The sequence below is a fragment of the Coenobita brevimanus genome, chromosome 60 (assembly GCF_032717465.1).
Source record: "Coenobita brevimanus isolate Jiangsu-jjx chromosome 60, ASM3271746v2, whole genome shotgun sequence".
Classification (NCBI taxonomy): domain Eukaryota; kingdom Metazoa; phylum Arthropoda; class Malacostraca; order Decapoda; family Coenobitidae; genus Coenobita; species Coenobita brevimanus.
Window position 1 is genome coordinate 38,158,335 of NC_137013.1, and position 22,451 is coordinate 38,180,785.

At 43.6% G+C, this 22,451-nt stretch overlaps 1 protein-coding gene across 1 annotated transcript in view; it reads left to right on the forward strand.

The window, feature by feature from the left end:
• Positions 1-22,451, forward strand: part of Tasp1 (Taspase 1) — a 60,591-nt gene that overhangs the window by 8,288 nt on the left and 29,852 nt on the right. The window contains exons 3-5 of the mRNA XM_080275035.1: positions 252-369; positions 1,319-1,472; positions 10,284-10,363. Of these exons, the coding sequence (XP_080131161.1) occupies positions 252-369; positions 1,319-1,472; positions 10,284-10,363 (352 nt within the window). The remainder of the gene's footprint in view (positions 1-251; positions 370-1,318; positions 1,473-10,283; positions 10,364-22,451) is intronic.

Consider the following 22,451-nt stretch of genomic DNA (forward strand, 5'->3'; position numbering starts at 1 on the left):
CAGGGGCACTCTCCTAAACAATAAATTGTTAGGATGTCATAAGAATAAAAAAATAAAATGCCGGTATACTGCAGGACTCAAGGGGTTAAGGCTATACTGTATCTGTCTAATCCCTCTGTTATTGACAGCCTGTTTAGAGATGAATTAATTTGTCAGTAGATGGCAAGACTAAAATGAAAGTAATATCTTTGGGTTCAGTGGGTTTAGAATAACTAGCCAACTTTTTAACCATTTTCTTTCCACATCGTCAGGCCATGGAAGTGTTACGAGGAGGTGGGAACGCAGTGGATGCTGTGTGTACCGCCACACAGGTCCTCGAAGACTCTCCACGCACCAATGCCGGCTACGGGTCTTCACTCACTGCAGACGGTGTGCATATTTACTTAAGTTAGCTAAAGTCAAGTTAGAGGGACATGGAAGGTGTGTGCAGGATATTCACCGAAGAAATTTGTGCAGCATGCGATGTGGTGTGTGGGATGAAGAGAAGACGGAGGGGTGTGCAAGGAACAGCGTGGTGGAATGAAGAGTTGAGACAGGCTGTGGCACAAAAGAAGAAAGCATACAATGAATGGATGAGAAATAGGGGCATGGAAGAAGTTGAGAGGCGGAAGAGAGTGGTATGAGTGAGAGCAGTGATGGGACTCTTGAGCAGTGTGTGCAGAGTGCAGAGAGTAGATAGGATAATGATTTATGAAAGATGTGGAGTAAGGAAGTCTGTGGACACCAGAGTGGAAGAGAGTGTGCTTAGATGGTATGGGCACATGGAGAGAATAAGAGTGATTAGATTGATGAAAACGGTAAATCAGAGCTAAATTGAAGATGGGAGGAGAAGTTATAGACCTAGAAGAATGTGGATCTATGTGGTAGACAAGTGTGTGAGAAAAAGAGGTATAGAAGCCAATGAGGTTAGACAGCTGACAAGTAGTTTTTTTTTTTTTTTTTTTCCCCAAGAAGAGCTTGCTGGATGAATTTCGTGTCAAGAAGTTTATGACTTGGATTTGGCTCCTCCTTTTAACTTGAGAGTTGTAGGATTGATTCTCTGATAGCTGAGTGTAAAGCTACATGCCTTTTTTTTTTTTTTTATGTAGAGCCAAGATTCCAGGGACTTAAATGGTGAGTGATTGGGTATGGCTCATTTAATCAGGCAAACTTGGTTAGTACCTCACAGTTTTTTTTTTTTTTTTTTTTTTTTTTCTTTCTTTTAATGGCTCACAAGACCCTATCTGACCCCACCTTGGGGTGGGAAAGGAGGTCTGGATGATGGTGATGGTGATCAGTGGTGAACAGTGATGATGATGATATTTTTGTGTTGTTACAGGTGCTGTAGAGTGTGATGCAAGTGTGATGGATGGGCACACCCTGCGTCATGGTGCGGTGGGCGCTGTGCCAGGCGTCAGGAACCCCGTGCTACTGGCCAGACAGATCCTTGAGGCACAGTCACAGCCACGCCCAGGAGGTCTTGTGCCACCCAGGTCAGTAATGCATTTGTGGCATATTGTAATGGCATGAGGCATAAGGGTTATCGCCTCCTCTTAACCCCAAAGATCTAATGCATACTGTACAGTGTTTTGTTTTTGCGCTTACAAGAAATTTTTATTAAATTTTGGAATGATATGTGTAAGGGGAAGGGTGATGCCTTGGAAAGACCATATTACAGAGGCATAAAGCTTTTGGACAAGATAATGAAGATAAATGGAGAGAATCCTGGCAGAAATGATAAGAAAAAGAGTGAAGATTGATGTGATGCAGTTTGGGTTTATGCCAGGCAAAGGAGCCACTGAGGCAATATTCTGTGTTTAACAGCTTCAGAAAAAGTATATAGGAAAGAAGAGAAGGCTGCACTTTGATTTTATTGATTTGGAGAAGTTTTTGACAGTGTCCAGGGAGGTTGTGAAGTGGACAGTGAAAAAGCTTAGGAATAACCCCTCCGTGGCCGCCAGCGTCGAGTGACGTTTAGCCGATCAATGGCCGCAGGCGTCTTTTGAGCGTGGCCTATAAAAAACTGCAAAAATTTTTGGGAAGTGAACGAACGTTCTAAACGTCTTCACACTGACCTACACTACACTCCCATACACCTCATCAAGCAGTTCAAAGCCTGCTGCTGTGATGAATGGATTTAACATGATAATAAGTGAAAAATAAATTTTTGTCTTGATATCTTTACCTATTTGCTCAGGTTTGTTGTACTGGTTTGGATCATTTGATGCAGTGCAACTTGTAGAAAACTGTGAAAACCTTTGGGAAGTGAATGAAAATCTGGGACATGAGACTGACCTTGACTTCACCCTCTCACATATCATGTCAGTTCATCACCTGCTGTCATGACGAGTGGATGTACGATTTTTTCTCTCGTGGCCATGCCTAAAAACACATAGTTACACTCATTATCTCGACCCGGACAGTAAATACAATCTTTTTCCTCCCTTGCAAAACACATACAACCACCTTGTTTATGAGACAGCAATATATAATGCGAAAATAACAAGGTAAAATGATAAAGATGAACATAAAATTATAGTGGAAGATGAACATGTTATTACGGAAAAAGTACGTTTTCCCCCGTCTATAAACTTATTTATTTCTGCCTTGTATCTGTATTCGTAATAATTAGACTTGTGAAACTGCATTACGATTTTTTTTTTAGCCATGCTCGTGGTGTGGGAGCTCGAAGTTGTGACTCAACCTCCACATTGCTAATCGGATCTGACCCTCCACTTTATTCTCCTGTGGCAGAGTCTAACCTTGGAGGACATGCAGTTTTCTCATTTAGGACCGAAAATTAAACTTTCGCTCCCTTTTCCAAGCATGGGCACAATGACAATGTAAAAAATAACTCAAAACTACCATAAACATATTTTATATCAAAAAGGTGCAAAAGTATTCATAACAATTTTTTTTCTCCAGTCATTCCTAACAGATTATGTACCCTACTGAAATCATTCATTATCATCATATCTCATATATGCACAACATTTCAGCACCATTTGTATTGTTTTGGGAGGTAAAAAAAAAAATAACAACACCTGCCTAGTTGCATTGCGGCATGCCCCTGGGCAGCGGATATCGGTTGCTGATATTTCTGCAACTTCCTCACTCCATTGCAAGCAATAAAATGCGTCTAGGAAGCTGGGATTTGCACTGTTAGGTGCATTTGAACTTTCTCTTCAGTATGGCAAGAAAAAAAAATCAATTTTCGAGACTTCAAAAAATGGCCCCGGCGTCGGCCTGGTGTGCACCGAAAATTCCAGGCCTTCGGCCACAGAGGGGTTAAGGAGTGCGTAGTTGGAGTGGTTATAGTTATGTATGAGGGTGCCAGTTTCTAGGTGAGAGTGAAAGAAGGTTTAAGTGATGAATTTTCTTTGAAAGTTGGTGTGCATCAGGGTTTATCATGGTGCTTGAAGCTTGCCCATGTGATTTCAGACCTGGACTTCCATGGGAGGCATTGTATGCAGTTATCTTGGTGTGGATCACAGAGAATGAGAGGGTAGCAGAGGAAGGAGTTAGGAAATGGAGAGTTGGAATGGGGCACAAGGGTTTGAAAGTAAACATGGATAAAACAAAAGTGATGATATCTAGGGTAGGGAACAGCATTGTCATAGCAGGAGTATGGCCACATTCCTTTTGCTACAACGGTGTGGAAAATAACTCATGTTAAGCAGTGTTTGTGATAATTTGATGCACAAGAGATGTTCTGTCGTGGTATTAGAGGTAGGCTACAAAATGATGCTGATTTTAGGTGCGCAGTATGTACAGGAGAGCGTACAGAAGGATAAAGGCAGGATAAGACTAATCTTGCTGGAGAATCTTTTGAGTGTCTGGATGAGTTTTGTTATTTAGGAGACGGTATGTGTTAGAGGTAGCTCAGTAACAAAGGTAAGGAATTCTTGGAAGAATGTGTAAGGAGTTGTTGTCTGTCCTGACATTAAGCTTGCTCTCCCATTATACTAAGGGATTCTTGTATGCAGCATGTTTTAGGAATGTGTGTTTGGATGAGTTTTGTTATTTGGGGGACATGATTGTTAGAGGTAGCTCAGTAGGAAAGGTAAGGAATGGTTGGAAGAATGTGTAAAGAGTTGTTGCTTCTCCTGACATTGGGCTGGCTCTTCCATTATACTAAGGGATTCTATAATGCAGCATGTTTTAGGAATGTAATCTATCTATCTATCTATTGCCAGACGCCTCAATCCCGTTTGGGGTGGCCACAAACAAATCGCCTCAAAGTCGCCCTGTCCCCCGCCATTTCACTGCCCTGCTCCCAACTCACACCCCCCTCTCTCATATACCTCTCCACCCCATCCCTCCATCTCATCCTCGGCCTCCCCCTCCCTCTTCCCCCCTCCACCTCACTCACATACACTCTCTTCGTCAGTCTTTCACCCTCCATCCTCTCCACATGGCCAAACCACCTCAGTGTGTTCCTCATAACTCTCCCTATCACATCCACATCAACACCACAACGTTCCTTTATATCCTCATTCGTCAGCCTATCTCTCCACGTGACTCCACAGGCTCCTCTTAAATAACTCATTTCCACTGCTGTCACTCTTGACTTGTGTCCTTCCAACAACGTCCAAGCTTCACTTCCGTACGTTAGAGTTGGTATCACAATACTGTCATGTAGTAACTTTTTCACTTCCATGCTCACTTCCCTGTTTCTTATCACTGCTTTCAAAGAACCAGCAACCTTTCTTCCCTGCTGTACCCTTTCAAGCACTTCACCCTCCAAACCTCCATCCTTACTCATCACACTACCCAGGTACTTAAACGTACTCACATTTTCCAATTCCTCACCATCCAACCTCGCTGTACATTCACTGACTTCACCTCTCTCAAAGACCATCACTTTACTCTTCCCTACATTCACCTTCAGATTCCGTTTCTTACACACTCTCCCAAACTCATCCACCAAGCCTTGCAGCTCCCCTTCGTCTTCACTCAACAACACAGTATCATCTGCAAACAACAGTACAGGAAGTTTCCAAACATTATCCTCTCTCACCAGGGCCACTCCAACATCCACTACCCCACCTTGTACCTCTTTTATTACTCCATCCATGTACAGATTGAATAACCACGGAGACATGACACATCCCTGTTTCAACCCAACTTTCAAAGAGAAAAATTCACTTAGTTCGCCATCCACACGCACTGCAGCCTTCACACCATCGTACATACTCTTCACAGCATTCAACAACTTCCCATCTACTCCATATATTCTTAACACTTTCCACAATCCTTGTCTATCCACCCTGTCATATGCTTTCTCCAAATCCATGAAAGCCGCATACAACTTCTTTCCCTTTTCTAGAAACTTTTCCACTAAAGATCTAAGAATGAATATCTGATCTACACAGCCTCTTCCCTTCCTAAAGCCTCCCTGTTCTTCTCCAACTAATTTCTCTGTTCTTTCTCTAACTCTGTCAGTAAGTATCCTGCCATACACTTTTCCTATTATACTAAGAAGACAAATGCCCCTATGATTACCACACACTTCTTTTTCCCCTTTTCCTTTGTACAAGGGAATAATTATACCTGACTTCCAATCCTCCGGGACTCTACCTTCCTCCCAGGCTAATCTGCACATCCTCCACATCCATTCTACTGCTATCTCTCCCCCATGCTTCAGCATTTCACCACACACTCCATCAATTCGTGGGGCTTTCCCAGATTTAACTTTCTTCATTGCTTCCACAACTTCTATCCTACTGATTTCTTCCTGTCTTCTCACCTCCCTCCTTCTCCCAGCCATTCCCCAGCCACTTATACTCGCATTACTTCCATCCTCTACGTTCAACAATTCCTTAAAGTGTTCTCTCCATCTGCTCACTTTTTCTCCCTTCTCCACTAGTAATCTACCATTTTTGTCTTTCACTCCCCTGCTAACTTCACTTCCACCCTGTCTTACTGTTTTCACCTCTTTCCAGAACATTTTCTTACAGTCCCTCCACTTTACACTCAAATTCCTTCCAAATTCCTCATCCACTCTCTTCTTACTCTCTCTTACTAATCTTTTCACCTCTCTCTTCCTCTCTACATATAACTCTCTCTTCCGCCTCTCAACTTCTTCCACGCCCCTATTTCTCATCCATTCATTGTATGCTTTCTTCTTTTGTGCCACAGCCTGTTTCACTTCTTCAGTCCACCACGCTGTTCCTTGCACCCCCCTCCGTCTTCTCTTCCTTCCACACACCATATCACATGCTGCACATATTTCTTCTGTAAATATGCTACACACACCTTCCACGTCTCCCATCTGCTCCAATTCATATTTGCCCAATCGTTCCTCCACTTCTCTCTTATACTCTGCCTTTATCTCATCCTCTTGTAACCTTTCCACTCTCCTTGCAACTACTCCTTCCTCTCGTCTTTCCCTTCTTCTATTTCTCCACTCTAACTGGACCTTGATTCTGGCCACCACCAAGTAGTGGTCAGAGAGTCCACTCCCCCAACCTCTATAAACTCTTGCATCCATTATACATCTTCGCATCCTTTCATCCACACACACATAATCAATCATTGCCTTCCTTTCATTCAGTTCACCACCCACCCTTCTCATCACTCGCCATGTATACCTGTGGATCATTTTATGCCTGAAGAGGGTATTGGCTACCACCATCCCCCTCTCAGCACAAATGTCCACTAACGCACTCCCATTCTCATCTATCTCAGCAGGCACACCCCACTCACCAGCTATTCCATCCACCTTCGCATTCCCAACTTTACCATTCATATCACCAATCAAAAACACTCTCTCATTCCTTCCAAACTTTTCCATGCACACTTCTACATTTGTCCAGAACTCTTCTCTCACTCTTCTAGCACGATCTTGCGTTGGCGCATACACACACACAGTCGCCCACATTTGTATTCCAACTTTCAACTTTACCCACACAATCCTTGACCCAACTGATCCATACTGTCTTATGCTCTTCTTCCATCTTTTACTCACAACTATACATACTCTTTCCTTCGCCCTCTCATTCTCACCTACTCCTGCACATATACCCCATCCATACTCCCATTCTCTCACACTTTCTCCTCTCCATTTTGTTTCAGTTATTCCACATACATCCACTTTCGCATCCTCAAGCACCTGGACAATCTCTCTCTCTCTCACCTCATCATTCGCTCCTCTTACATTCCAAGTACCCATTACCAAGTCCTTTGTCCGGTCCTGAGTCGTCATCGTTTGGTCAGTCCTTGTCTGAGGCTTATTGTTTGTTTTTTTTAGTTAGTTGTTTTCCGGGGAGGGGCACTAACCCTCCGCCAACCTATAATGCTGTATGATATTGAGGCTTGGGTATTAAAGAGGGAAGTTATTCATAGGCTCAAATGCACAGAGATGAGAATGATCAGATGGATGTCTAGTGCATCCTTTAGTGAGAGGCCTGGGAGGATAGGGACTGCAAAAATAGAGTTGAGAAAATGGATGAAACATAAATAAGTTAGTAATGTCATAAGAACAGGTAGATTGAGGTGTCTTGGGCATGTGGAGAGGATGGAAGGTGACAGCTGGGTGCAAAAGGTAAGAGGTGTGAATGTTAAGGGTTGAGTTGCAAGAGGCAGACTAAAAAAGGTTTGTAATGAGGTCTTACAGCGTGACCTCAAGGATTAGGGACTGCTTGAGATTGAGCAGAATTGAGAGCTGCCATTAGGTGTCCAAGGCTGATGCATACAGACATGTTGCAAAATGTCTCTCCAAGACTGAATGAAATTGGAGATATCAGGAATAAAACACAAAATACATAATCAAATTCAAGGGTTTAATCAAGTTTCCAAAGCTTTTGTCTTAACACTCCACATTTTAGTTCTCAGAAAATTTTCATGCCTCCCTCCCTAATTTTATGATTTGATAAAAATATAAATTATGCATTATATAATATTCTTAAGGGTCAGCAGATTGGTATGTTAGTTATCTTTGTACCTACAAAGTAGGTTAAATAAGAAACCAAACCTTAACCTTTCCAGGATGTCACATTTGGGTACTGGCACATTGCTGTCTGACTACAAGCTTATTTCATAAAATAGTAATTAAAGGAGGAGAAGATCACACAAATATATATATTGTGAACCATGATATTTGTGGTAGGTGGAGGCACTCATCATCCACTCACTCGATGTAGTGCTGCTGTCGGGTGTCTGCCCTTTCCTCTCCTCCATCCTTCTTTCCTTCCATCCTCTTCTGTCTTCCTTTCCTTCATTCTTTCCTTGTCCTTCTGCTTTTGGGTAACTTTACTCTCCCTCTTCTGTCTTTCTTTCTGTCATTCTTTCCTCTTCATTCTGCCTGTGGGTGACTCTACACTGAGTGATAAGCCAAATGGTTTCCTGTACACCAGGAAAACATTTACTATACTGGGTGGTAACCATGTAACCAAATTTTGGCGCCTGGTGGTTTAGTGGGTAATTATTGCGCTTCAATCGGATTGAGCCGGTGAAGGTTTATATCCAAGGGGTGGTTGGGGTTGATTGCTCATGTAATGCCACTCAGGGATGATTGAGGCTGGTCACTCTCATCATAAATGTCAGGACCAACTGCCTAGCCCTGGGCTCCTATGCTTCTCATGGGGCAATGTAGGATTGGATGATGGGTGGATGGATGAGCCATGATATAACCATAATGTGCCTAAGGGTGAGTTAAGTGTGATTGTGATTTTGTTACTAACAGTGAGTCAGATGCATCAGTGACACATGTACCAGACCTGTGAGGAAAAGTGTAAGGGTGACTACTGTACACAATTTTGTTTGCAAGAGAAGATTGTGTGGCAGGTTTAAGCCTTTCTCTGCCATTGATGTATGTGGGGTATTTTATTGAGGCTAAATCCATTCTATATTGAGAAATTTTCTTGCATTGCCAAATTTAACTGTCACCACAGCATAGTGTGTAAATTTACTGTACTTGTTCAGTTTCATCCTTCCTCGTCCTTCTTTCTTCCACACACTTTTCCATTTGGTGCCATTGCTTTATTTCCTCACCAGTTTGATTCAGACCTGGTACAATTGTTCCCTAGGCAGATCCCCCCCCCCTACTTCTTTTAGATATACAGGTATATATTTTTTAAAGATATATATGAGGTCAAAATTTAAACCATACAGACACAGATTTTGTAATCCTGTGTCTTTGTATATTCACTAACCCTTATGGTAATCTGCACAGTTGTTGTTGTTGTTGTTGATCATCCCTGTTCTGTCTGGCCATACAGACCCATGAGCTGCAAGCAAGCAACTGCCCTTGCAGGGTCTGCCCTTGCAGGGTTTTCCCATGCTGTGAACTGATGTTCCCTTGCAGTTGACAGCATCCTGCAACATAGAGGCGTTGGGAAAAGTGTGGAAGTTCGGTCCCTGGGTGACGCATTTTCATCCTTCCACCCAGTTAGGAGGGGCACCATAGCAGGCTCCACATCACCCTGTTATCTGGTTTATGTGGTTGCCACCTAGTGTTGTAAATGGTTTTTGTGGGTTGCAGGAAAACATTAGATGTGTCACTCAGTGTCGAGCCACCTGAAGTGGAAAGAAGAGTAATAAAAAGTGACAGGAAGGAAAGGGAGCAGTAGGAAGAGAGAAGGGCAGTCACAAAACTAGAGTGATAAAAATGAAGAAAAAAGTAGGCAGCTCTGCATCAAGTGAGTGGATGATAGTCACCACCACCTTTGCACAGAAGTATGTTACTGTATTATAGCTGTGTGGAGACCATTCTGCATTCACTTGGAAATGTTGGCAGTTTTATAATGAGATCCTCTAACTGCTAGAATTCCACTCATCTGGTCAGGTAACCTGGACAATATATCATTAATATAATGTATTCAAAGAAGGTGAAATGGTTAATCAGAGAGTGATTTCTCTTTGTTGATACAAGCTCAAACTCTCCTTAATACCTCCTTTAAGCGGAAATATATTTTATGCACATACCTTCTTGTTCATGCATCCATCTCATGTCGTTCTCTCCAGTTTAGAGATCACTGCTTAGCCTCGCGTTGAACCCCAACATCTTATAATGAACACTGTAGATATGGCCATTTTTTATTCTTACTGGTATCATGAAAAATTCATATAGACTGTACATATGGTCAACCATCCAGTTCAGAAAATCTCACCTGATCTGAATATAATTGTTTGGAGATGGCCTTATTACATTGAAAACCACAGACACTATATCTGATAAAGTGAAGAGTTTAAATACATTTAAATTAGGATAAGCAGTCTGTTTCATTTTCACGCATGAAAGTTATAATGGCAATCATTTTTCCTGAGAAGAGTCTTAATAATTATTCCATGTGTTGTTTCAGCTTCTTGGCAGGTCCTGGTGCACAGGTGTGGGCCGCGTCTAACAACGTCGAAACCTGTCAACCCAGTGAACTGGTGGCTGGTGAGTCACACACATTTGGACTTAATCATGTATTTTACCTGTGTATGTGTGTGTGTATATACAATAGGTACCCACAGTATGCAAGTATATGGGCGGCAGAGGACGGCGTGTACTAGGAATTCGCGTACTCAATAAATAAACTTGTGGGAAAAATTACATATGGGCTGCACCCCCCTTCATGGGCAACCCTTGAGACTCTTTTCAGACCTAAGTATTGTACTGTACAGGGAAACTATCTGAGACATATTACCTAAGATAAAGTAAACTAACAAGATTATGGCTTTACTAAATCAACAAGAATATTGCTTAGCTATACCAACAAGAATATGGTTGCTCACCTTAATCCAAGAGGACAACAGGCTTGATGGAGGCAAGAAGGAGATCCGAGGCAGGATGAGGCACCTCGCGCGCATCTCCTGCATCACCCACCACACCACCTTCCTCACCATTCTTGTCACCAGCACTTTCGACACTTTCACTACCTAATGCACTCACTTCGTTCATAAACCCTTCAGAGTCTATTTCTGACACCTCAGACATTGCATCATCCTCTTGATCCTCCTCAGGATATGGCTCTTTTGATGTTGAAGGGAGTGATTCCTCATTTTCTTGAAGCCGAAGGTAACGGGTGATGAGGGTTTGCTTCCATCTGTTTACTTCCTGGTTGTGCCTGTCTGTGTAATAGCAGAAGGTTCTGTCCAGTGAAGTCATCACCTCCACCACTCTCAACTGAGAGCGTTCGATGTCCTTGCATTTTTCCTTGAATTTATCAAGGCCACACAGTACCCGGCTGATCTCCATCATGGACAAATCTTCACTCTTCATCATTGGTGTTGCTGGCTTTTCTGCTGCGATCTCCTGCTCTGTGTCGGCCTCTTCCACTCGCTGCACGACTTCCTGGGGTTCCTGTTCCACTACTGCCGAATGTAAGCCCCTGATCTCCTCTGGCATGACGGCCTGAAACCTGGGCACAGCATGTGCAGTTTTGAGAGTGGCTGCCTCAGCAGCGGTCAGGGACTGAAAGCTGCTTCCCGGTGCGATTTCATACAGGTGCGGTAAGGAGGCACAAAGCATGGTTAATTGTTGCAGCGGTTATACCTGTATCTACCCAAGAGGACGACAGGAATGTGATGGCATCCTTGAGGTTGAATGACTGCCAAAAAGCCATAAGTCTTATCAAGAGTTGAAGCTGGTGGTGCGGGTGCTCTGCGTGGAGCGGGTGGCGAGTCCAACCCATCCTTGGCATCCTTGAAATCATTTCCAGCTGCGTCCAAGTCAAGAAATGCCTGCAGTTCCTCATAGTTTTAAGTCTTGCTGCGGAGATGATCGTAGAGGTGTTGGTGGTATAGCTGCTTTACTGTTACAGTTAACCCACAGACATACCAATGACGACCTGGGCCGTCGTGCGTTTGTCAATCTCTGACATCAGTATGACGACTTTGCCTGTCATCCGATGTAATCTCTAAAGAAATATTTAGGGAGTCGTCATTTTTGTCGGATGATGGGCAAAAGTGGGCGGAGCTAAGCCTGCCACAGCTGGTGCGTGCGTGCTCACTTGGTTTGCTCAGCTCAGTGTGGTGTGAGGTTCCTCACAGGTAAGATGTACACCTCTTGACCTCCCACCGAACACTTATGCTCCTTTTTCTCGCGTATATATGCGATGTTATTATTTAAGAAAGTACAACAAATAATGCATTATTGGAAAGGAAATTTATTCTGCTACTTATTGAAGTAAAAAATATTGTTACTTCTTGAATAGGTTTTTTTTGGCGAATATTTTTTTAAACGACAATGTAAAACTTATAGCATGTCAGCTAACTCCTCACTTTTTTTGCATTTTATTTTGTATATATTGTCTTTTTGAACAATGTACGACAGAGCAAAACTCTTCATCTTCAAAATGAGACCAAAGTGGCTTATCTGTGATGAACAGAACTTTCCTACAAGCATTAGACGTAAAATGTCTTTATGCGATTGTTCAGAAAGCTCTCGAGCGAGAGGTACACCTACAGCCAGAATTTACGCTTCTCCCTTTATGGGATAGGGTTAACTCCTGGTTTAGCAGTTGGATGAGAGAGGTTGTTCTGGGTGGCAAAAAAACAATCTTGCAATCCTTGCTGAGGTCTGCTAGCCAGGTTGGATGACTTGACGCATTGTTGAGAATGAGGAGCACCTTGAAGGCGATGCCAAGTTCCTGGGATTTAGCCTTGGCGTCCGGGATGAAGTATCACAACAGCCACTCGAAAATGATGCTGCTCATCATCCAGCCATTGGAGTTGCCGTACCAGTACACCCCTCTATCATCCATGCAGCGAAGATTCTTGTAATATCTTAGGTGTGCTGTGGTATGAACCACAACAGGCCGCATCTTGTGTGAGCCTGATAAGTTCACTGCGAACATGACCATTATCCTGCTCTTGTCCATTTTTCTCCCCTGGGCCTGGCACTGCTGCATACTGATATAAGCAGACCTCGGCATAGCCTTGTAGTATAGGTCTGTCACGGGGTTTTTATAATATCAGGGTAATTTTGATATAAATGGTTAAATATTATTTAAATTGATATTTATATTCAATAATATTGAAGCGCAGAGACAATGATTGTCTTGCTACATCAAGCAACGATTACTTTACGCTGGCTTGTGCACGATTCTCTAAGAACGAGAATTTATAAACTTTCTCAACAGTACACAGCAGAGACTAATTACTCACAATTGCTGAATTACTGTACTGTTAGCCTCTGGAGAAAGTTACATCACCCCTGACAATAAATAACTAATACTAATAATAATAACATCAGGTTCTTGCTGATGCATTAACTCCTGGCACAACGGATTTTAAGTTAATACAACAAGACTGGTCTAAGTACCAGTTATGAAAGCAAACGTTTATGCAAGCTAGGAGCTATGTGGAAAATAAGCTTAATTATGGAGAAATGAAACAAGATTTTTACTCTACATTAAGCTCAAGAAATAGAACTGTTAAATTTATTAATTACAAAAACAAATTTAACATTACATTTCAAATCAAATTAAATGAGACGCACTCGCTCACTCACACAGAAGCTAAATACTTACGCCTAGGAAAAACACCTTAACTAAACTCTTAAGACTACAAAATACACAAAGGAAATACTAGTCAATGAATGCGGTGTATCACCCAAAGCTGGAGAACTAAAGGTGGGAGCTTGGAGAAACTGTAAGTGGAGTTTGGGTACTAGCTGACCTCTCGCACTGCTGCACAGGTCCTGTCTCCGTCACAGCAAACACTAAACTGAATTCAAATAATGCATAAGCAGTACGCACAGGCCACCGGAAGAAGGCGTGGCTAACGGTTGAATGAAGCAGAGGCAAACGATAAAGAAATAATTGTATCGCTCAGTAGCGCACTTAGTGACGTGCATTAAATCGGTCACTTTTTGAAAACGGTGACGAATTATTTGAAAAGTATACCCCGGAATGGAGAGAGAAACGGTTAACTGAGCGATACACAGTGAGTTTTCCACTAATAGTTCGTGGCTTCTCACAAAAAGGAAATGTCGCGAATTGATTCGTGACATTACGCCCCATGAAAATTAAATCTTTCTTCCTTCAGAAGAAAGATTTCAATATACATATATATAAATCCTAACTCAGTCACACAAGATTCACACTGTGGTGTGTGTGCTATCCTGCTACAGGAGAAAATCGCAGTCGCCAGTGAGCGAAAAAACCTCGTATTTACGTTAATAGAAGCAAGCTTGAGGGAAAAACTCCGTGACGACGGTGAAAATCCTGTACTCAGGTCAAACTGAGCGAAAATTCGCTACATTTACACTGACAACTAATTGTTGTGTAGCGTGGTGTATGTAATACACGGTGTAGGTGTGACAGTTGTAGTGTAACTGTACCTACGTGTAAAATGACACAGTAAATAATATGGCGACGACGAAGGCAGAGGAGAAGAGGCAGCAGCGTGCGGCAGATGATCAGCTGGTCCGCACAGCAAAACTGCTACACCCATTGCTGAACCTGCAAAACCAATTAAGGTGGAGCATCAAAAGTGTCAATGAGACAAAATTCTTATTACGTTACAATTACTCTCTCTGGCTAGCAGTCAGTACATGCTATGAAAAGTACACTCGAGGTCGCCATTAATTTTAGCACACGATTATGGTCGGCCAGTTGAGAATCCCTGTGCAAACTCGGGTCTTCCATAGCCTCGAACCGCACACGGGTCCTCAACCTGTGCCTTAACCTACAGTACTTATATTAATATCGGGAAGCTGAGAATCCTTGTGCAAACTTGGGTCTTCCATAGCCTCAAGTCGCCTCTGCAGAGTTCTCACTTCCCCCTTAACCTACAGTACTTATATTAGTATCGGGGAGCTGAGAATCCTTGTGCAAACTTGGGTCTTCCATAGCCTCAAGTCACCTCTGCGGAGTTCTCTCTCGAACTTCCCCCTTAACCTATAATACTTATATTAGTATCGGGAAGCTGAGAATCCTTGTGCAAACTTGGGTCTTCCATAGCCTCAAGTCGCCTCTGCAGAGTTCTCTCTCGAACTTCCCCCTTAACCTATAATACTTATATTAGTATCGGGAAGCTGAGAATCCTTATGCAAACTTGGGTCTTCCATAGCCTCAAGTCGCCTCTCAACTTCCCCCTTAACTTACGGTACATATATTAGTACCGGGAAGCTGAGAATCCTTATGCAAACTTGGGTCTTCCATAGCCTCAAGTCGCCTCTCAACTTCCCCCTTAACTTAAGGTACATAATATGCATGTACAGGCCCTGGACATACTGTGTCCTGTGGGGCCAATGGGCGAGACATCAGGTCTGCACCCACTTCACCACTACCCTGTCTCTCAACTGACTCAGAGATTACAGGTGTGGTTATGAACGGCACAGGAAGGACATGTCCCTGATCAGTGGTGATACTTTGGCACACACTGCAGGAACGGACAAAACTGTCTATGTCTCGTCCCATCCCTGGCCAGAAAAAGTCAGCTCGGATACGGCCCTGGGTCTTCCTTTTGCCCAGGTGACCTCCTGAGGCTGGACAATGACCCCATTGTAACACTGCTGGGCGGTACTTGGCGGGAACGACAAACTGCAGTCGAACCTCGCCCTCGGGTGTTCGTGACTCACGGTAGAGCCGTCCTTGTTTGCGAAGGAACTTGGCTCGACCTCCCCGTGAATACTTAATCACTTGACCCTTTTGTTTGTTCCGCACGGCAGCAAGTGTCGGGTCAGAATGTTGTTCTTGTACAACAAATTGACTAAACATCAGATCTTGCGGCGATTCAATGATCACTGGGGTGACACAGTCTGGAGCCTCAGTCATGGCTCGTGTTACCGCAGCAGCCGAAGTCTGAGTAGCGTCATTGGAGCAACTATCCTTGACTCCATTAATATTGCCTACTATAAAGTCAAATAGAGGCTCTGGCATGACAACCACAAGTGTCGTACCAGTATAAAATGGAGATGCCACCTGGATACATGCCTCAGGGAACAATCTCACTGATCCATCAATAAGCTTTGCATGGATCTGTCGACCTGTATACTGCTCAGGCCGAACTAGACTCTGCTTGACAGAGCAACCTGAGGAACCATTGTCTCTCAGGACCTTCACAGGAATGCCTCCCACAAACCCTGGCTGAACAAGGAAGGTACTGTCACCTGTGGGAGGGCCTGTGGAGGAAGCAGCTAGCCACTCATGAGGCTGCTGAATTGATGTGGCAAACATTGTGCCTTGAGGGTTATATTGGGAAGATGGAACATTGGCCATCTGTGGAGGGGGGTTCACTGTCACTGTGGGACTAGTGAACTGTGGGGAAGTACCCACACTGGTAGGGACGTGACCACCATGCTGCTGCTGAGGAATGAAGGCTGCATTCGCTTCCTGCCTCTTTTGAGCTGGTGGTGAAAACTTTGTCCCGACGGTCGGTTGCGTGGCTGATACTGCTGCTGGTTAGGGTACTTGTTGTACCTCTTCCACTCAGGTTTCTGAGTGTTTTGCCCCTGGTCCTTCCACTGCGGTTTTGGACCTTGGCCATTATTCTGAGAATGGCCTTGTTGCTGGGATTCAGTCTGAGACGGCTTCCCAGACTTGGCAGTATCTTTTCTGCTCCAGGTGTTTTGCTTACGAGCTTGATACCCGTATGCAGTAAAGAATGCGTCAGCCTTCTCTGCCATTTGGCTGGCATCTTTCACCTGGCAGATCTTAAGCTGTGCTATGAGCTCAGCAGGCCACGACCTCTCTAGCTGTGTACGCAGCATAAGGTCAATTATCCCCTCACGCGTGGAAGGAGTTTCATCTTTCTCCATCCACTCATTTAAGTAAGCTGTGAGACGATCGAGGAACTGAACAGCTGTCTCCTTGTCTTGGAGACGAGCTCGCATGAACTGAACTTTGGCGTCGTCTACTGTGAGACCATACGCCTTAATGAGTGCAGCTTTCATCATCTCATATGTGAGATTGTCTCCACGAATTCTGTGGAGAATATCGAGGGCAGGGCCCTCAAATAAACTAAGAAATTGGATCCGCTTAGCTGCCTCATCCAGTTGATACATGTCTGCCATGTCCTCAAAACGAGCTATGTACGGCTCGATTCGCTCGCTTTCCTTGTATGAAGGAAGCTTGATGCGTGGGGTCGCCAGGACATGTGCAGGGAGAACGCTCGTGGAGCTTTGACCAACTGCACCAGATGTATCTGAAGCCAAGGAATCTCGCTTGAGCTTCAGCACTTCAAGTTCATGTTTTTCTCGTGCTTCTCGCTCGGCACGTTCGTGTTCTCGTTCTTTGTCTCGCTGTTCACGCTCGTATTCGCGCTGTTCTCGCTCGTATTCGCGCTGTTCTCGCTCGTATTCGCGCTGTTCTCGCTCGCATTCGCGCTGAATCTTACGCTCTTCACGGGCATCATTCTCGCGCTGCTGTTCCTGATTATGCCGTGAGAGTATATACTCTTTAATTTCGGTTGGGTCCGAAAGACCCATATCTTTGGCTTCCTGTAAAAATACAGTAGTAGCCATGGCGCTAATTTATTAAGCAAACCGAAATTGAGTACTGACTGCTTAGCGACGAATACTAATAAACAAAAGTAAAGAGTACAGACACAAGCTAGTGGTGACCAGTCTTATCTAGTTAACTGGCAAAAATAAATCAAAAATGTAAATGACTGGGAAGACTCAATAATAAACACAATGGGTACGCCGACTTCCCAGGAGCGAGTAAAATCGTCTGGCGTTACCAAAAATAAACTAGAGTTAAGTACTCTATTGATTTATAAAGCAAAAACTCACTTGCTAAATTAACGGTAAACACCAGTAAGCTTGTGCCTATAAACTTTAATGATAAATACCTAAATATGAATGAGTGAGCACTATCTCGTAAATAGCTTTAGAGCTAGGAGTTAATATCCTGGAATGAGGTCGCCAATTGTCACGGGGTTTTTATAATATCAGGGTAATTTTGATATAAATGGTTAAATATTATTTAAATTGATATTTATATTCAATAATATTGAAGCGCAGAGACAATGATTGTCTTGCTACATCAAGCAACGATTACTTTACGCTGGCTTGTGCACGATTCTCTAAGAACGAGAATTTATAAACTTTCTCAACAGTACACAGCAGAGACTAATTACTGTACTGTTAGCCTCTGGAGAAAGTTACATCACCCCTGACAATAAATAACTAATACTAATAATAATAACATCAGGTTCTTGCTGATGCATTAACTCCTGGCACAACGGATTTTAAGTTAATACAACAAGACTGGTCTAAGTACCAGTTATGAAAGCAAACGTTTATGCAAGCTAGGAGCTATGTGGAAAATAAGCTTAATTATGGAGAAATGAAACAAGATTTTTACTCTACATTAAGCTCAAGAAATAGAACTGTTAAATTTATTAATTACAAAAACAAATTTAACATTACATTTCAAATCAAATTAAATGAGACGCACTCGCTCACTCACACAGAAGCTAAATACTTACGCCTAGGAAAAACACCTTAACTAAACTCTTAAGACTACAAAATACACAAAGGAAATACTAGTCAATGAATGCGGTGTATCACCCAAAGCTGGAGAACTAAAGGTGGGAGCTTGGAGAAACTGTAAGTGGAGTTTGGGTACTAGCTGACCTCTCGCACTGCTGCACAGGTCCTGTCTCCGTCACAGCAAACACTAAACTGAATTCAAATAATGCATAAGCAGTACGCACAGGCCACCGGAAGAAGGCGTGGCTAACGGTTGAATGAAGCAGAGGCAAACGATAAAGAAATAATTGTATCGCTCAGTAGCGCACTTAGTGACGTGCATTAAATCGGTCACTTTTTGAAAACGGTGACGAATTATTTGAAAAGTATACCCCGGAATGGAGAGAGAAACGGTTAACTGAGCGATACACAGTGAGTTTTCCACTAATAGTTCGTGGCTTCTCACAAAAAGGAAATGTCGCGAATTGATTCGTGACAAGGTCCATTTCATCTATGTTGTAAATTTGGTGCCTGCTGTAGCCACCCTTGTCGATTATCCTCTTCAGGATGGTAGGATAGTCCCTAGCTGCCATTTCATCCGCAGATGCACGCTTGCCAGTGAGGCGAATGTGACGTAGCTCCTTCCTCTTCAGGAACTGGCATAACCATCCCACGGAGGCTTTGAAGGGTTTTTTGACACCAAGCTTCACAGATGCAGCTTTGTAGAAAATCTTGGCCTGGTCCCTGATGTAGTGCCCATTCATTGGAACTCCTTCCTTCTCCTCCCTCAGGATGTTTGTTGCCAGGTACCGCTCCATGAGAATTATTGCCCGGTTGGTTAGTCTGCTTCTCCCGTCCAGTGCCGCCATCCCATAGTCTTAACAGTCCTCTTTTTATGGCCTCCCTGTTCGCCCATATTGTTCGCACTGTCGATTCCGCCAAGCTGAGTTCCTTCCCAATAGCGGTGTCACTCTTCCCACTCTCTATGACTTCCATCCTCAAGGCATGGGTGATGCACTTCTTCCTTCTTGAGGACGGGGCAGACATCCTGGCTCACAAAACAATATCCTCAGAGTAGACGAGAATGTTGCTGGAACAGCGAGTGTACCTTCTGTGCGCGCGTGTTTCCTCTGCTGGGCCTCTCTCACCACCCTCTAAGCGGCGCATTTGGGCATCACGTGATGAGTGCGCATCATCGACGTCACAAGGTGGGCGGAGCGTAGGCAACCGTTTTTCGCTTCTTGGGGTGGCAATGTTGTGTACTCGGGGTAACCCCGTATTTGGGCCACTCTTTGCTGCCCGTCTCGCTTACAAAGATGTTAATTCGCGTACTATTAAAAAATACACTAAGATTTGAAAAAAATAGGTCCTCGCGTACAATGAGGATCGCGTACTCTGAACTCGTGTACTGTGGGTACCTACTGTATATATGTATATATAGATAGATAGATAGATATAGATATAGATATATGTATTATATAATTTGTTTTTTTACTTTGAATAATATTTACCTGTCTTTATCCATATGTCTTTTATATAATGGGTAAGCAGTACATCGGATATGTTTATATGAAGCTGCGGAATGTGGTGAAAGATTTTGTCGCATCAGATAGAGCCAAGATTCCATGGGCTTGAATGATGAGTGAATGGAAGCGTGGCCTATTAGTTTGGGCAAACCTGGTGGGACCTGGAAATAACAAGGAACTGTTGACTGAAAATGCCTAAGAATATTCCCATTTCCAAGGAAAGAAATCTTTACCATCAGAGGAAAAAATTAATTTGTGATTTTGGGTGACTTACCAACAGGCATTCTCAGTTCTGTCATGTGTTTTAGATATTGTTAATGTATTTACTGTTTATATAGCCTTAGTTGTTGCTTAGGGATTATATTTCATAAGTAGATAGCTAGAGTTGTGGCCTTACCTTAGAAAAGTCTATTTGATTGCAACATACAATTACACATTTTTATGTGCACTGCAAATGATTCCTTCTTTTTCTCTGTGTTGTAAAAGAATTAGTGAATTTGCAGAAAAGAGGAAGAATTGTGACATCACAAGACTACTATTTCATGTGGTATGTAAAGTACCCATTGTTGTTTTAGTGCCCGATCATTCTTTTTTTTCTTTCTTTTTTTTAAGGGATACCATATAGTATGGTATCTGCTTACGCTTGCAGTCATATCACCATGCAGTGCAGTATTCCATAGATAGTGCACATTCAGTTAACATATTTTCACCCTTAAGCTGTTTATCAACTTTCAAATACCTTACATAACACACTACTGATATCAGTTCATTACTGTACTAAGCAGCAAAATTTCACTGCAGTAAATCACGCTAACATTAATATAAATTCATCAGCTGTACAATAATTACCTGAATTCACTTGTGGTTTTGAATATTCAGTACAGTAATCCCTCGATTATCCAACAGAACAGAGCCAAAGGCATGTCCAGGTAGTTGCTCCATCTGGATAGTGGACTTCTCCCCTGGCCCCCATTTGTACATACCTAACTTTGAAAGCTAGTGTAAAAGGCCACTACAGTACATCATTCAACTCTTGTTCCTGTTGTTTGACACTACTCTTTCTGGTCAAGTAGACCTGTAAACCACAGCCAAGCAGTTGCCATGGCGAAGCAGACCCATCATCTACGGACAAGCAATCACTACTTCAAGGCCATTCCCTGCAGTGACATGAAAAAACATGAGAAAACCCTCTACACAAGAAGAATGCGGTGGGCACACAAAACGTAATGGTAAAATAGAATAAAATCATGGTACAGTAAGCCAGAATAAAATCAGTGTAAACACTCACAGTTCTTCGCAGGGAGTTGTGCTGAATAACCCACTAACTCCTTGACTCTGACTGTTGTACTGGGGCTGGCAAAGGTGTTGCACTGCACAGTACAACCCATGTGGTCTAGTGGTATAGTCTCAAGAGCTTAGTCTGAGTCAGAATCAAGGAGGATCTCTAGCAGTCGGCCTAGGGGAGCTGCTGTGGGACGTGGTGATGGACTGCCTGCTTCATGTGACTTTGAAGACAGCGCACTCTCACATCCAGGGGAGACACAGTGGCTAATTACATGCCAGGTCGAGGCTTCGTTTCTGAAGGCATGGTTTAATGCTGTGGTGGTGGCAGAGCAGATGTGGTCTGGGCAGGGGTCAGAGGCCTGGAAAAGGAGTCATTCTTGGACTGGCAATAGGAGTGACGATTCTGGTGTTGGAAGACACTCTCCCGCACAGAAAGCAGATCCTTTACAAGGCGAAGAGGCTTCATGTCCCTGTCACATTCTGGGTGCTCAGCTTACTCAAGCACCTGCTCGAGATGTCCCCAGAATGTGCTCAGGCGGGGGATGGCTGGAGTACTGCACATCTCTGGGTCATCCGTGTCATCCCTGTCACTTTCTTCTGGCTGGGCATCAGCAACAGAAGTGGCGATCTGGAAGTCCGACACAGCCTGATAGCTGGGATCACTTCCATCATCACCCAACCACTCCTGCACATCAGCGACATCCACAGCCTTGTCTGCATTACGAAGACGAATATGGAAGTTGTCCACATCAAAGCCTAGAAAGTTGTGTCTGCTTTTGTGTCCCTGAAGGAGGTGAGACCAACCACGTTCGAGGGTTTTCACAGAGACTTCCTTCCATGCACTCGTCCAGTGTACGTTGCAGACTTAAGGCTGTTGCACCGCAGGTTTTCCAGTGTCTGCTGCCTTCACGTGTCCAGCCCCTGACTCTACTTGTCCTTGTCCTTGAGAGCAACCATCATCTTGTCGAGGAACCTCCGTCGGTACAGCCTCTTTGTGGCCACGATCACACCCTGGTCCATTGGTTGAATCAGAGCAGTGGTATTAGGTGGCTGAAACATGCACCTAATGCAGCCGTCATCTGCAACCAATTCTTTCTCAGAGGCATGTGCGGGGGCATTGTACAGAAGAAGAGCCTTTGCCTGGTCATGAGGAATTCCAAGTTCCTACATTTGATAACAGATGACCTCCTTGATGAAATGCCTGTTGAACCAATCTTTGAGGATCTTGCTGGTAAACCAGGCCTTCACAGAATGGTACCACACAACAGGAAGGATATCCGTTAGCCCACGAAGGCAACGGGGCTGTTTTGCAC